Source organism: Lemur catta, chromosome 11 (genome assembly GCF_020740605.2).
Source record: "Lemur catta isolate mLemCat1 chromosome 11, mLemCat1.pri, whole genome shotgun sequence".
Lineage (NCBI taxonomy): Eukaryota > Metazoa > Chordata > Mammalia > Primates > Lemuridae > Lemur > Lemur catta.
This window is the reverse complement of record NC_059138.1, coordinates 87,207,233-87,223,558: the sequence shown is the minus strand read 5'-3', so window position 1 is coordinate 87,223,558 and position 16,326 is coordinate 87,207,233. Positions and strand designations below refer to the sequence as shown.

General features: G+C 42.3%; 1 protein-coding gene across 2 annotated transcripts in view; it reads right to left on the bottom strand.

Annotated features, from left to right (window-relative positions):
• Positions 1 to 16,326, bottom strand: part of HECW1 (HECT, C2 and WW domain containing E3 ubiquitin protein ligase 1) — a 385,512-nt gene that overhangs the window by 213,819 nt on the left and 155,367 nt on the right. For both annotated transcript variants that reach the window (XM_045564487.1, XM_045564486.1), the window contains one exon: positions 10,306 to 10,630. In XM_045564487.1, the coding sequence (XP_045420443.1) occupies positions 10,306 to 10,630 (325 nt within the window). The remainder of the gene's footprint in view (positions 1 to 10,305; positions 10,631 to 16,326) is intronic.

The following is a 16,326-nucleotide window of genomic DNA, read 5'->3' as shown; positions in this document are numbered from 1 at the left end:
AAGACAGACTTTAAACACTGAGCAAAGAATTAAAGGTATGATTGTAACTTGTGATAAGAGATATGGAGGAGGAGAATGGAGTACTGTGACAGAGAGTGGAGGAGGAAGGAGTCCAGCAGGGCAGTCAGGGAGCACCGAGGGATGGGCAGAGACATGGTGGAGGACAAGGGTGAGTGTGTGGAAGGCCGGGTGAGCGCCTGACGCAGGGTTCAAGGCCGAGATGGGGTGCATGTGCGTGGGGCTCTGGGAGGAGCTAGAGGGTGATCCTTGCTCTCACTGCCTGCTGTTTCTCTGCTCTTCACATTGCGACCCACTGATGTCCTCTAAAGCCAGTGCCCAGCGAGGAATGCAGCATTCTCGGTGAGGACAGATCCAAGAAGACCAAGCTGCCTGTCACCTCCCGGCTCCAGACCCCACATTTTCAGTGCAGACTCAGCTAGGGATATGAATTTTACCTTGATCTCCTATTGGGGCCCTTGCAGTTTCCACTTCACCAGGAAGTAATCTGAGCTAGGTGGGCCTGAAGCCATGGGGAAAACCACATTTTGAGAGCCCAAATCCACTGCAGGGGCTGGAGGGACAACCTGGACCAAGGCTCTCGAGGGCAGCCCAGAGCCCTGGCTCCGCAGAGAGGGAAACAGGTCATAGTTGCCCTTTTTGCTCCACCTTACAGGGAGGATTAAGTGAGATCACTGGTAAATGCACGGTAACCGGCTACGGGGATTGCTCATTTTCGGCTGCCCCTTCTTTGGCAGAGATGACTGGTGCGGAGCTGACTGCTTCATTAACGGCAAGAACTGTTTGTATCCTTTGGAAAATCACTTGTTTGCAAAATTTGCCTGTCTTTATATTCACAGTGTGTGTTCACAGCCCTGTTTGGGTTACTAAGATGATTGCACAATACGTCTTTTACAGTAATTGCCTCATTTCTGCAAAAAGGCATAATATTTTCCTAGCTCCCTGGGTCTTTAGTACAGATATAACGAGTCTCACACCCAGGTAGAAATTTGCCTCATTATAACAGTTCTCCAAGGGGTGGTATTTACCTGAATTTACCCACTCTGATCACTGGAATATTCACTTTAGTTGTGATGGTCAGGTATTCATATGCAATAGCACCTGGAAGGACGACGTTCATTCATGCATTAGATGATGTGTATCGAGCACTTTGCTACATTCTAGGCATCATGCTAAACCCAGGGGGTACCCTGGTGAACAAGACACGGTCTATGTTCTCAGGGAGTTTCTGATGTATTTGGGGATTTTTTCAAGAAAACAGGTAGTTTGACTGGGATATAGAAAGTGTAAGAATGGGTTAAGTATCAAGGAACCACAGGAGCACAAATGAGACAAGGATGGGGGTGGGGTAGGAAGAATCAGAAGAGGTTGATGAAGATGGCAAAATAACACATGTGGTAAAGAGAAAAAGATATATTTTGCTGTACACATGTAAACACAACACACTTTAAGGGACTGGCAATTGGTTCTGATAAGTATCCCCTTTCCTCACACTAATAATAACACTAAATAGCAGACAGCATACAAGAAAATAGAATAGTCTGTATTCTTGCCTGGACCATCCGTGCTGGGAGGTCCACCCCTCCCCCAAAGGCACTTATCACCAATTGTGAGAAGGGTCACTAGGCTTTGCTTAGGAATCCAAGTGTATTGGCAGGTCAGCTGCAGAAAAACAGAATTGGTGTACATATTTTACATAGAAAGGGATTAAATGCAGGGAATTCAGTATTGGAGAAACGGACTCTAGGCTAGGCCCCCAGAATAACATTGCCTACCTGGTCCCCACTAAGGTTGCTGCCTTTGCTTCCCTCAGAAAGGCCACCCTGGGACCTGCTGAGTACAAGAACTCGGTGCAGTAGCTGCAAGCCAGAGAGCGGGAGGCTGTCGTCCACTCACAAAGACAGTGACCAGCCAGAGGCAAGCAGAGTAGGTTACTGCCACCGTCACCCCACTGCCTGTGACGCCCAGGAAGCTAGAGAGTGGTCACTAGGGCATCGCTGTAGAAAAGCTTGATTTCTCAAGATCGTGTTTATAGCAGCCACAGGCCACAGAGCAGGAAGGTCCTCACACTTCCCCCTTCCCAATCCTGCACGGGGGCAGCTAAATGAAGGGACCAAGCGTGCATCCAGAGCGCGGTGGCACTGGGGTCTGGGAACATCATTTTCAGCAGCCCAGACTCCACACTAGAAGGCTGCACTGCAGAAGACACGAGGACAGGCCTGGATGCGGGGGTCAAGCCGCAGTGAGGAGGGGCTGTGCCCGGGCTCTCCACCTGGAGGCTCTTCCTTCTGCTTTTGGTCAGGGCAGAAGCCTTTCTGTGGGAGCAATATTCACAGCCCCCTCAAGGCAGGAGTGTTACTCTACCATTATTATATGATCTCAGGCAGTTTATTAACCCTTCATTACAAAATGGGGATAGTATTAGTACCTGTCTCAACGTTTTGTTGTGAGGATTACATGCACTAATACAGGTAGTGGTCTTAGAACAGTGTCAGACATTTATTAACAATAAGTAGCTATTTCTGTTTAGAATCTGGGCTTAAAATAGGCTAAAATATTGCAAAGCCCTATGATATTAACATGTAAAACCATTAATAACAACCTGAAACATTAGCTTATGTCAGTACTAGTTAAAATTTTGTCATTACACATTTTGTACAGAACATGTAGATATGTATTAAGTTCCTCAAAAAAAAAGACTCTATTTGCTGGATGCTTCTGGTGTGTAGCATCCTACCTCCTCCTCCACAGTTTATAATCGAGAAAGGATTTTTGCAGGTTATTAAAATTTTAATGAAAAAGTCCTAATGAAGCTTACAGAAACAAACATGCCTAAGAAACAAGAAATTTATTTTCTCTTGATTTGTCTTCAAAATGAAAACTGTAGCTATAGTTTCCACACCATCATCTAAAATAGAAGAGTGGACAACAAAAATGCTATTGCTGTTAAGAGCCAAATGGGTAAGGGGACCCATAATTGATTAAAAAGGAGAATCAATCCCCTACCCAGGTCTTCTAAACCCATCAGAAAAAATGCAACGTGGCTTCCATTTCTCAGAGTGACCCATTCCTTCTGACAACCAAATCTTGGAAAAATCTCCAGGATTCTCCCGCTATGGCTGGACTATAACTTTACTAAATAGTGGGACAGGAGACATGGGGAAAATCTACTTGCCTTTCATACCACTAAGCCGATGATGTAGAAGCTCCATCTCTTGTACTAGGAAAGGACTCCATGGATAAAGTCACCAAGGAGCTCCTTAAACTCATTGCCACTTTCTCCTCCTCTATGGCTTTTCCTTTGTATTGTTTCCCTGGACACAAAAATTCTGTTTGTACCTTAACTAAGAAATATAGCTTCAACTCTTCTAGATTCTAATAGGGTGCATGATATAAAGGAAAAACTTTAACTCTTCAAGAGTTGGTGGGTGTAGTTCCGGAAGTTTCTGCGTGCAGGTATCTAGCCAGAAAGACAATTTTAGCTTTTGTCCTAAAACATTAAATTTTAAGGCTCTGTACATTAAATATTTTTTTAAGAGCAGGAGTTGAGTTCTGTACTTAGTTTATGATTTCTCATAAGTTCTAGTCTGTGGTTTCCCAAACTGGAGCAAATATTGGGAAATAAAGTGTTTCTTGCTCAAGAAAGTGCAGGTAATGCTGGGTTAAACTAAATAAAGTGGGTTGCTCTACTCCAGGCTTCTCAAAGCTTTAATGTAAGTTGTGAGTTTCTAAGACAACATAGGCAGAGTTTTCCATCCTTATCCAACCACAGAGCTGTGTTCCCACGGAACTACTGTGTGGGACGCAGCCCGGCAGTGCTACTCATCTGGATATAGTATCATGCTTACGTCTGTCACTGCTCTGTATTACGTGCGTTCTGGTGAAAACTCCCAGAAGATAGCAAGAAAAAGGATAGAAAATATGCAAGAAAGGCTAAGGAGTGTAAAGCATACAAGGAAACTCATGTCTGAAAAATGAGAAAGTCCTGGAAAACCGAAAGAATATTAAAACATGCTGGCTGAACTATGGGTCTATTAGAAGAAGAGATATTGATATGGTTAAGAAATCAACAATGACAAATAAATATGAGTATGGTCTAGGGTTTCTCAACCTTAGCAGTATTGATATCTTGGGCTAGGTAACTGTTAGTTATGATGAGGCTCTTCTGCACAATGCAGAATGTTTAGTGTCATCCTGGCCTCTCTGCATTCAGTAGATGCCGGTAGCACCTCCTACAATGTGCCCACCAAAAATGTCTTCGGACATTACCAAATGTTTCCGGGGGTGCAAAACTGTCCTTGGTTGAGAACAACTGATGTAGGGTTAAAAGCAATGACCATAAGAATAATAAGAGATTATAACAGATCTATCCAGTGGAAGGCAGAAAAGAAAAGAGAAACAAAAGAAAACACATTGAATAAAGAATATAAAGAAAGGCAGCAAAAATAAGTCCTAATATAACAATAAGTATAATAAATGTAAACATGCTACATTAACCAATTAAAAGAGACTTCCAGAGCAGAATTAAAAGAAGACAGAGAAAGACTGAAAATAAAGGAAGGAAGAAAAATGATAGATCAAGCAAATATGAAGCAGAAGAAAACAGATATTGGTAATCCTAATGGTTAAAAAAATAGAATTCAAGGCAAAAAGTAACATAAAGGACACAGACATATCTGTAACAATTAACTGTAATAAACCATGGAGGAAAAAGATATAATCATCACAAACATTTATGCACCTAAGAAACAGCATCAGCATCTACAAGTGTACAATTTACAAAAGTGAGGGTAGCTATAGATTAATTAAAACTTATTTTTCAAGCTACCTTGTCTAAGATAACATGAAAAAATAATTTTTTTGCTAGAGATTTTTAACACACTCCATCCAAAAAATGGAAGAACAAAGACAAAAAAATCGGAATATATAACATATAAATAACATAATAAGTAAGATTAAGCTTTATATATACATATATACTTATGTAAATTACACACACACACACACACACACACACATAGATTGAGGTGGGGAGAAAGGCAATCCTTGCTTTGTGCAGTGCTGTATTAACTGAAACTTGTTCATATCAGAATTCCGTCCTCACTTTGTAGGTTCTGTGCTAACTGTTAGCATTGCTATCTCAGTTGCTGTGGACCTGTGCAAAGTGAAGACCCGGTTTTAGTATGTGCACATTTCAGTTAGCACGGTACTATGCACACAAACACACACCCCTGAGCAGGTACAGGTCACATCAAAAAGTTACAAAGAATCGATTTGATACAGACCATAATCTCTAACCTTACACAAGTGGTACAATCCAGAGGTATGGAAGAGAATATATGTCCCCAGGCACCAGTCTGTGAGAGCACTTCAAAGATGTAATTTCAGAGAATTTTTAATTTTAATTTTGCTCTGAGTTATCATCTCTTGATATATTGAATTTTAAATGTATGAATGTACTCTAGTTTCATTATGTTTTAAATTACTGGGCAAATTCAAGCATAGTATTGGGATAACATGCTATAGCATAGAATAATAATGAATAGGATTTCTTAAAATTATAAATTAATAAAAAAGCTAGTTTTGTAACTTACGAGCATATTATGCCTACTTTACCTCTTCAATTATATTTTCATGATTTTATTTGAATACTGATTTTATATTTAAGCAGTTTTATTAGTGGCTACTTTCAAAAGAGTCAAAGGAATGGCTATTTTTAAAAATTGATAACCCACAAAAAGATTGAAAGATATTAGACATATTTTTAAAATAATGGAATGGGGAATGAAGAGGTGAAAAACATACACACACACACACACATTCTCATTAATTTAGCAATTTAATGATTAGAAGTATCAATAGTGTTCCTCAGATTACGTATCCTAACCCAATTATGCAATGCTGTTCCCTTAGCATGAGGAAGCCATGGGCATTGCTGAATCTTTAACCGTAAGGCTAGGACTAATAAACAATTAGATTTTATTTGTCAAAGTCAAGCAGGCATTACTGAATCAATAATTGCAAGACTATTTATCAGAAATGCTAATTTCTAACAAATGTATCTCCATGCGCTTGTTTTTGACCAAATGATAAGCCTCTGCCCATTTACTCATGTTTAAAAATAATTCTCCAGGTCCCTGCTGGTTTGGGCAGAAGCCTTTGTCTATAATGTGCAACTAAAACAATCGAGTACATGTCTAGGGACCCAGGCTAGGCTGGATGAAGCCTGGGAATGAGGTTACTTGCCACGATGCATCCAAAGACTAAAGCTACTTGACAAGGTGAATCAAGAAGTGATGTACCGATCACCAGGCAGTAAACTCACGTACCTCATCAATTCCTCTCACTGATCCTGAGAAGGAAGTTATCATTTTTTCTCCATTTTGGAGATAAAGAACATGAAGCTCAGATGACAGTACCTGGCTGAGGCCACACATCTGGCCAGTGGCTGAGTACGATTCTAAACCAGGTCTACCTGTCACCGAAACCACATGATCTTTCCCCATTCTGAGCCACTAAGAGAGGGAAACAATGGTCACTCTCATCCAGCATATCATGAGCCACTCTGTACCTGAGGGCAACCACCTGCGATTTCACTTTATAGTAATGGTAATTCTAGTGTCATTGTCCCACTACTGGTCCCTATGGTTCTGGGTAAGGACACCATTGGTGGCTTGGTGACAGTGTCCTTGAGCAGGGCCACACATCACCGTCCACATCCAGATGTCTTCACCTTCTTACAGCAGAAGAAGTCGTGTTTGCCTGGAGACTCCCGAGGTCATACTCTGCTGAAAGCACCACAAACCTGGCCTCCACTGGACATCTCCATGGCCCAGTGGTGTGGAGTGGCCCATAATGACGTTGCACCAGGGTGCAGAGATGTTCCTGTGGTCAGCACCCCAGGAGTTCTGCGCCAGGGGAGGCAGCTGTGTGGCTGTGGGAGCCACTGAATCCGCATCTCCTCATTTGTGAAATTGCAGGTTAGATGAAATCACCGCCTCTAAATTTCTAGGCCTAGATCTCTGATTTGATCTTTGGCAGGGCACTGCAAATCTGAGAGTTAAGTTACTAAGGATTTACAAATTATGAACTTTTAAGATTCACAGATAATTTTGGATTTGGAAATTATTTTTGAAATGCTATGCTGTTGCAAGCGTTGGCATTTCGCATTAAATAACTTCACAGTTATATATGTGTAGCCACAATGGGAATAACAAACTGTCAAATTAAGATGCTAAGATGATGAGTTGTGGTTACTTTTGTCTCAGTCGAAATGTCATGTTAACATCAGATCTTATTCATTCACAGAGTTTCGTGATACTCGATACGGCTGACTGCCCCTTCCTTCTACCCGACTCTTCTCTTTCCTCTCCTGTGGTCTCCTAGTTGTCCTGCCTCTTCACCACCTCCTCCACCTTGTGTGTGAGCTCCTCCTCTGCTCCTCTCTCTGACAGCGACTTCCTGGTGCACTCTGTCTACACACAGTACATGGGTGACCTTCTGCACTGCCAGGGTGCCAGTCACCTCAGATCTATGACCCTAACCCGGATCTCTGGCCAAGCTTCAGACTCAGCCATTAGTTCACTGTGGATCCAGGTCCCTTGGGTGTCCAACGCTTAAGTGGATTTCACACTGAGCTCATTATCTTTTCCCCAAACATGCTTCTCTTCCAGTTGGTCCCTAACTCAAGGGATGACATCAACACTCACCAGCTGCAGGAAGGTGCCCCCACAAAGAGTAGATTAAAAACTAGATCTGGAGCCAAAAGCCTACTTGCCTCAGGTGCTAAACAAGACACATTCCTAAGTAAAGTCCGGTGGGTGGGAAGGGGCTGTGGCCACACTGAAGGTCGCAGGCCAGTCTCCAGGGGCAGCAGATGTCTCACCCCAGCTGATGACAGCCTCGTGGTGCTTTGGACTCCGGCTGTCAAAGTGGGGGCTTTTGTGAAAGAAGCTAGAAAGTTGTGTCAGGGTTGATTTTTAGAGGGTGTTGTTCCAGTTCTTTGACTCCTGGCTTGGAAGAATCACAAGCTGGGCTGGTGTGATGGAGAGATGACAGACACTAGCATTTCCACCCAAGCAGCTTTTGTTGCAGCTTGTCAGCATAGAATGGAAAGCAAAAGTACATTTCCTGAGGGGAAACAGGTCTGTCTCCACGAGTGGAGGAGATGCTGGGTCTTACTACATTTCTACTTTTTTGTCTATGCCTTATGATATGCTAAATAGTGGGTAGAATATTCATTACTGTCCCAGAAAAGGGTGGAGAGTTCTTAGAGCTAAGGGCCCTCCTCAATTTTGTCCTTATAGGATAACTTCCAAGGGTTGCCATGGTATGTGCAAACTGTCATGGCGCTAGTCGGTATGGTTTTTACTATGCTAATGTATGCTGATGGTCACCTTTGGACATGAGCTCCTAGTCTCTTTTTTTTTCTGAGACAAAGTCTTGCTGTGTTGCCCGGGCTAGAGTGAGTGCCATGGCATCAGCCTAGCTCACAGCAACCTCAAACTCCTGGGCTTAAGCAATCCTCCTGGCTCAGCCTCCCGAGTAGCTGGGACTACAGGCATGCGCCACCATGCCCGGCTAATTTTTTCTATATTTATTTTTAGTTGGCCAGATAATTTCTTTCTATTTTTAGTAGAGACGGGGTCTCACTCTTGCTCAGGCTGGTCTTGAACTCCTGACCTCGAGCGATCCACCCGCCTCGGCCTCCCAGAGTGCTAGGATTACAGGCATGAGCCACTGCGCCTGGCCGAGCTCCTAGTCTCTGTGCATGCTTCTGGCCAGGAAAAGTCCCTAACCACAAGTTCTTGCTGTTGTGATTAGGTTCTAAATGCTCGTTGGCCTCCTTATTTTTGCCCCCCTCTTCTTTTCCTGTGGTTAAAGCTGCCCACCTACACCTGTCCACAACAGTTGGACTTCAACATGAAATTTCTACATTTTTAAATGTTGATAATTAATCAGATTTAGAACAAAACAATGTGGACTAAACAAAATATGCATGGTGGGCTGTTATTTTGCAATCTGTGTTCTAAATCAGTGGTATCTACTTTTATTCAACAACTATTTTTAAAAACAAGTGAAATTTTTAACTGTTTGGAAATCCAATTTAGCTAGTCATGACTATTTGTGTAAAAATTTCAAAAATTACATTGCTTCACCTCTACAATAATGTGTATATTGTAAATACACTAACCAAGCTGATGGCAAAATGTTTAAGAGACCCAAAATATTTCCCTGCAAGAAAATGGTACTACAGGCTATAAACTACTCATGACAATCCATTACTTCCTGTGATATCGAGGGTGTTAAATCTGCTGTTTCGTGTCCAAATGGACATAAAACAGTACTGCATGGACTGAAGGCAGAAAGCCTAGTCTCAGTTGTTCGTGCTGTTGAGTCTGTTGACTTCTGTGGTTCCCCAGCAATTACACCTTGGCTTTCAGGTCAATTTCCACCACACCTGATTCTATCACATAAAAATAGATGAAATATATTTTTCATGTAAATTTATTTTCACAATTTCAAATTTGTAAGATTTATTTTCAAAACCAATCAATGAGAATAGTAAAACCTTTATTGCCTTGGCATCCAATTTATTTCCATAATTTGGTTTGTTTGCACTGAAAAATTCTTCTAAGAAGTTGTCAACTTTGGAACTTTCAAAAAATTTTAATAAAGCTCTACCTAAAGCAAAGCAAGTCATCTTTCTCCAACACCACGACTGTATGTGCAATCCCAGCATGTCTTTTGAATACAAAGCAGTAAGAATGTTGAAAGAACTGGTGAAGATTGTGTTGGAAACAAAAGTGAAATTACCTCCACATAGATGTATGTACACTGGTTGAGTATATAGTGTTACCTTGGCCTTCTAAACACTTGGATTTAAAAACAGGCATTTGATATTAACTTATTCATAAGTATTATAGAAGAGCTACTGTAGTTGCAAACATCTGTTTAACCACACCTCACCCTGCTAGCTCACGCTTTTCTTCCATTGGACAGAGATAGCAAGAGAGGCCTCATTGTCTGTTCTGCAGAAAAGCAAGGTCATGCATGGTGGTCTTCAGTGTGTTAGAATCTGGCATACAACACAATTCATGGTGCATTTTAATTATATTATAGAGTTTATGAAAATATTAAGGCATATGTAAATGTGAATTATGAATAATATACTCACTGAATGCCTAAACCACATTTATAAGACCGTTATTTCTGCAGCAAACTGTCAGTGGGTCTGGTTAAGTCAATGGCCCAGCTGGGCAGGGCTGAAGGTGACATTCTACTCACCAATGAGGTACATGCCAATCCAGTCGCCCGCGTCCACCTCCTCCTTTATGTCCCAGTGGATCACCAGGTCCTGCGAATGCCCTATGGAGTAGTAGGAGCTGCTGACCATGAGCGTGGAACGGCTGTCTGAGGTGACCAGGTCGGTGTCGCTGGTGGAGCGGGGAATGGTGACGCCGTCATGGGGGCCACCCCTGATGTCCATGTTGTGGAACTGGTCGGGGTTGTAGCTGTAGCGGAGCGGCTCCTTGCACCGGCGTCGGCTCTGGGAGTTTCGAGATGGAGACGCCATGGCGGCCAGGCCTAGAAACCTGTTCTGGTACAGATTCTGCGGGAGAAAGAGAGCGAGCGGGGTCAGGCCATGCGGCAGCTCAGCCACTGTCCTCACACGAAACAAAAGCTGTGCTGGGAACGAACTGTGAGCGAGCTGCCCTGCTGGGCAGATTGGAAACACAACATAGAGCATCTTCCTTGTGCCCAAGGCTGCAGCTCTGGGTTCACACAGGGACGGCGAGAACAAACACACGAGTGCACCAGGTGCCCGCGTCTCCGCCCTGCTGGAGTCGCTGCCTCTCCCGGCTGCCTCTAACCCACTGGATACCAGCACGACTGGCACGTGTAGAATGGCCCTGGCGATGTGACTGCCCCCAAACAAAGTGCCATCGTTTGAGTGTTCTGACAGCAGTTAGACTGGATCTGATTCTAACCTTCTTTAGGGCAAATGATCATCATTAATCGTTGTAGTGATCCGTGCAGCACTCAGGGACCCACACACACCCCAGGATAGAGGCGGTTCCTGCGGGGGGAGTGGGCGCTCCTCCTCCACGCACAGCCCTTGCGCTGGACTGAATGATCCAGGCCGTCTGGAATTTCTATTAAGGATTTCAGACATCCTAGTAATCTAACAGCACAATTTTCAATAAAATCCAATCTCAGAGGACTGTGTCTCCCTTGAAGCCAATGTTACTGTAGAAAATGTTGCATCTGATGAGGGAAAAAATGAGTTTTTTTATTGTTTACAACCTTGATTACTTAAAATGAGCTGAGAGAATGCTTAGCAATAACCTGTTTTGGGTACAGATAACTTTGAAAACATGGAAGGGAAGGCATCACATAGAACTCATACAAGGGATTCATTTTTGAAACAAACAAGGCTGATTCTGGCTTCATCACTAAAATTGAGATCGATTTATTTATTTATTTACTTATTTATTTATTTATTAATTAGAGACAGGGTCTGTTTCTGTTGCCCAGGCTGGAGTGCAGTGGCATGATCATAGCTCACTGCAGCTTAGAACTCCTGGGCTCAAGCGATCCTCCTGCCTCAGCTTCCCAAGTAGCTGGGACTACAGTCATGAACCACCATGCCTGGCTAATTTTTTTCTTAAATTTTTTTTAGAGATGGGGTCTTGCTATGTTGCCCAGGCTGGTCTCATACTCCTGGCCTCAAGCAATCCTCCTGCCTCGGCCTCCAGAGTAGTTGGGATTACAGGCATGAACCACTGTGCTGGCTGACCACTGGGATTTAAATGGACATTTTTGGGTTTCCTGGCTATTAAAGTACATGCTGTTCTACAACTAGCTTTCAAGGAGAGAAAATTAAGACCTAAAAAAAGTATTGAATCATGCAGTTTAGATCCCAGGGACTGTAACCTATGAAATCAATCAAATGCAAGTAATTGATTTTTTGTTTACCAGCCATGAGGACCAGACCCCAGCAACAGTCTACTCTTTAAATTATATGTCTATTTAGCAGTGATTTAGGCCTGCACTTTTTCTATCCTCCAAGAAAAAGTCTGTCATTAACCTGATTAAGCACACAGTGTTGGCATTCTGAGTCTCAGTCCTTAATGGCCATGGGTCAGGCCTTTTCATTCATTATTTGTGTCTCTTGTTAGGAATTCCTCTGGCCCTACTGCAGGTAGCTGTAGAATTACTACAGGCAGAAAAGCCAGACTCCAAAAAGCATCTTATCACACTATTGGGGTCATTTTCCTATTTTTTCAAAAATGCTCGTCACTACAACAGTATGAAAATAGATGGACCGCGATGTTGCCTGGAAACGAGGCCTCCTCCCAGGAAGACAGGCAAAGCACTGAAGCCCAGGGAAGCATGAGCCACCCACCCACCTCAAGTCCCTGCAGCTATTCTGGGCAGTTCAGGGAGGATCTCAGTAAACTGACGATCCTCCGGGAAGCTCTGTCCAGAGACCTTTGTAAAATCTCTCAAACAGAGAGGCTGCTGCCAGAGCATAAAGTTTCCTCAGCTCACACATACTTTAAATGGACTAGTAACATTTCATAGTATTATAGAGATTAAAAACTACTTGGAATTAAATGAAATAGTCAATATATAATTATGAGTTAGACCAAACCATGATCAAAGCAGGTGCAGCATCTACCAGCTTCCCAGCCGTGCACCTGTCCCTGGACAACTTATTCTTTCTGGACCCCAGTTTCCCCATTTGTAAATTGGTTGTCATCAGGATTTAAGGAGACAGTGCAAATCAAGTTCTTAGTATGGTAAGTGCTCAATAAATAAAAATATACTACTAAAATACTACTGGTATTGCTTTAGGAAGGAAGCCTCACTGAAACCTAGGGCCTGGGCAGTCAGCCAGGCTCAGTCTCTGAGCAGATATCCTTCATGTCATCCCAGAGTCCTCACTCTTTTTTTTTTTAGTGAGACAATGTCTCACTCTCTTGCCTGGGCTAGAGTGCTATGGCGTCAGCCTAGCTCACAGCAACCTCAAACTCCTGGGCTCAAGTGATCCTCCTGCCTCAGCCTCTCGAGTAGCTAGGACTACAGGCATGCACCACCATGCCCGGCTAATTTTTTCTATATATATTTTTAGTTGTGCATATAATTTCTTTCTATTTTTTGTAGAGACGGGGTCTCGCTCTTGCTCAGGCTGGTCTTGAACTCCTGACCTCAAGCAATCCTCCTGCCTCGGCCTCCCAGAGTGCTAGGATTACAGGCGTGAGCACCGTGCCCGGCCCAGAGTCCTCACTCTTAAATTCCTACATTAAATTCAAGAAACCCTCCAGGTTTTCTTACAAAATCGAAATCGCAAGTGTTAAACAGTCTACTGTATTTGTAAAGGTGCTTCAAAATGCCAACTTTTGGTGGAGGGGCTCCTTATAATATTTGTAAGGTTTGTGATTGAGCAGGATAATTTTGCATTAATGTTGAGGAGCCTGAGAGAAAGATTTTTATTCATGTAGTTTCTATTGGGGCCCCCAAAAGATTATAGAGTGTTTCTCGTTTGTTGAAGATGACAATTCTGCTGTTGTATTTTTGCCAAAATTCCCTGGAAACCAGGCAACTCTCCTGAAACTGTTAATTACACCAGTGATCACTGTCCACATAGTGACAACAGAGGTTTAGAAGGAAACATGAGTCAAAGAGGACATTTGTCAGGAATTGCTAGATTGGAATGGTGACATTTGCCTGGGATAAGCAGGGCAGCCTCAAAACGGTGCCTTGACAACCACGCTCACCCACCCACCCTGTCTTCCCACACACCCTCCTCATTCATACTTGCAGGCAGGACTGGTACTTAAGCTTCAGAATTATGCTCCAACACCAGCTCTGCTGAAACCTCTCCTTGCCTCCTTCCCGTTCCCAAGACAGTGGGACTTTCTGCCCCGTGAGCCACAGGAATCCCACCCCCCTGCAAGGATTCTTGTGGCATTATCGCTAGTTGACCTGTCCACGTTCACTCCCACACTGTGAAGTTTTCTCTTCTTTATATCACCTGAGTCTGGCGGAATTCCTGGCACAAAAAGGCCCTCAAAACTTTAATTCATAGAATTTATTTTATGCAATGATATCCCTTCTTATTCCAGAAAGGCTTTAAGATAGCTTATAAAACAGATAAAATACCAAAACATGATAATTTAGTAGTAGATGGTACAGAGAGAGAAGAAGATAAAGATAGGAACAAAAAGTTATGTAATAAAACTCTATTCCATCATGTCAACAGGAGTTTTTGTTAAAGACTCACAGCAGTTACTTCATTTTATTTTTAATTTCCCAGCTTTATTGAGGTATAATTGACAAATAGAAATTGAATGATTTTTAAGGTGTCCAATGTGATGATTGATATACACACATTTTGTGAAATGATTACCACAATCAAGTTAGTTAACACCTCTATCACCTCACCTAGTTACCCTGTTTTTAAATTTTGTTTTGTTTTGTGGTGAGAATGTTCAGGCAGATTTCAGCAGTTGCTTCTTGACAGCAGCAGGTGGACAGGGTCGCTGGCCCTCCATGCGGTTTCTTTGCGGCCCCGTTTGTCCCGGGCGTTCGCAAGCGTTCCCGGCACACACTATAGACTCATCGGGCTGGAAGAAGCAATTTAATCATTCTCTCTTCATGTCTGAACTGTGGGAGATAGATGAAGATCTGTCCTGGTTTTAAATAGCCCTGGATAAAAGGCCACTCTCTTCCAATGTTCTACAAGCCTGTCATTCTTCCTAATCTCTAAGGCAAATCTCATCCGACAGAAGACCTCCTCTCTTTCTGCTCTGAAAAGGGGAGGGCCGGCCCTTCCAACTCTCCGTGTGAAGGGGAAGCCACGGGCATCAGTAAATTGCTCCCAGCCTGTTCTCCATCCCACGAAGTCACTGAAGTGTCTTTTACCTTCCCTCACCTTTGGCGACGGGCAATATGAACTGGTAAGAGGACCACAGGAATATCAGCAGTGGTTTGAATAATGCTGTAATTTTCCAGTTATTGGTTGTAACCACGGGGCCCTCGTTATGGGCTATGTTAAACACAGATTTTAATTGACCCTTGAAAAAGTGGATCTGATGAGTGAGCCCTTGAAAACAATCTAAACACGTTGTACAAAGAGCCCCATTTTATAGGGAGTAAAATGCCATCTGCTCGGTTTTTTTCTATTTGTAGTAGAGGATACAACAATGCTTTGTTTACTTGTTTTGCTTCCCAACTTAAATAACATCGTAATTGTTGAAATGTTTTGAATTAAGTGATATGTTCTTAGTTTGTTGTTGTTTTTTTAAATCTTGGAACAGGCCTTATGTGTTTAATATGTTTTAAGATACTAGTATAGCACATTAGCAAAAAACAAAATCTTCTGTAAGAACATAGAATCTTAAAAGCAGAAAATCATCACATCTAGGGAGGGAACTTGTTATTATGCATGGATTTTTTTTTTTTTAAGAACCCAGAAACAAAAGATTCTGCTCTGTCAGTTTCTATCTGACAAAGTCATTAATAGCTTTCTGTTTTGGAATACAAAGCCGTGAGTAAGTGCCATCTCAGAAATGAAAAGAAAGCAGACAAAGGCATATATATAATAGAGAAAATGATTCTTAAAAATTGCCTCTACACAAAGAAATAAAAAATTGTAAGTGAAAAACATAGGCCTTTATTAAAGGAAACTTCATTAAAGTATACAAGATGAGGTTATGGAAACCAGCATTATTTAGTGGGAAGAAAGAGTATAATAGTTTTTGAGTCCATGAGCAGATTTTATTTTGATCAAGTAGATGCCTGAAGCTGTTCTACTCTGTACTCAGCTCTGGTTATGTCACCAGGGGGGTAATGGAACTTAAAAAAAAAAACAAAAAACTTGTCTTTCTACAAAGGATTTGAGAAAATTTACAACAAAAGAAATGTACAATGAAGTAGAGAAATATAAAACAGACAGAAATAAGAAAGTAGCACCAGAAAGAGGAGGATGATTATGAGCATTTATTCTATGCTGGGGACTTTGTACATTATTATCTCATTAAAACCCTGTCAAGTATCATTATCCCCAGGTTGGTGGGAAACCCATCTGAGAATGGCTAATAAAAATTCCAAGGTCATACATATTGTAGCAGGACATGGGCCTACACATGTGTGATTAGAAGTGGGCACTCTTACCATTCTTAAACTTTCTCTCCAAGCTATGAAATGGACAGCTAGAGCTGCAGTAATTGAGATTCACATCCTTCTCTGAGCTTCTTGGCGGCCAAGAAGATAAAAGAAAAGCTTGGTTCTTGTGATCAG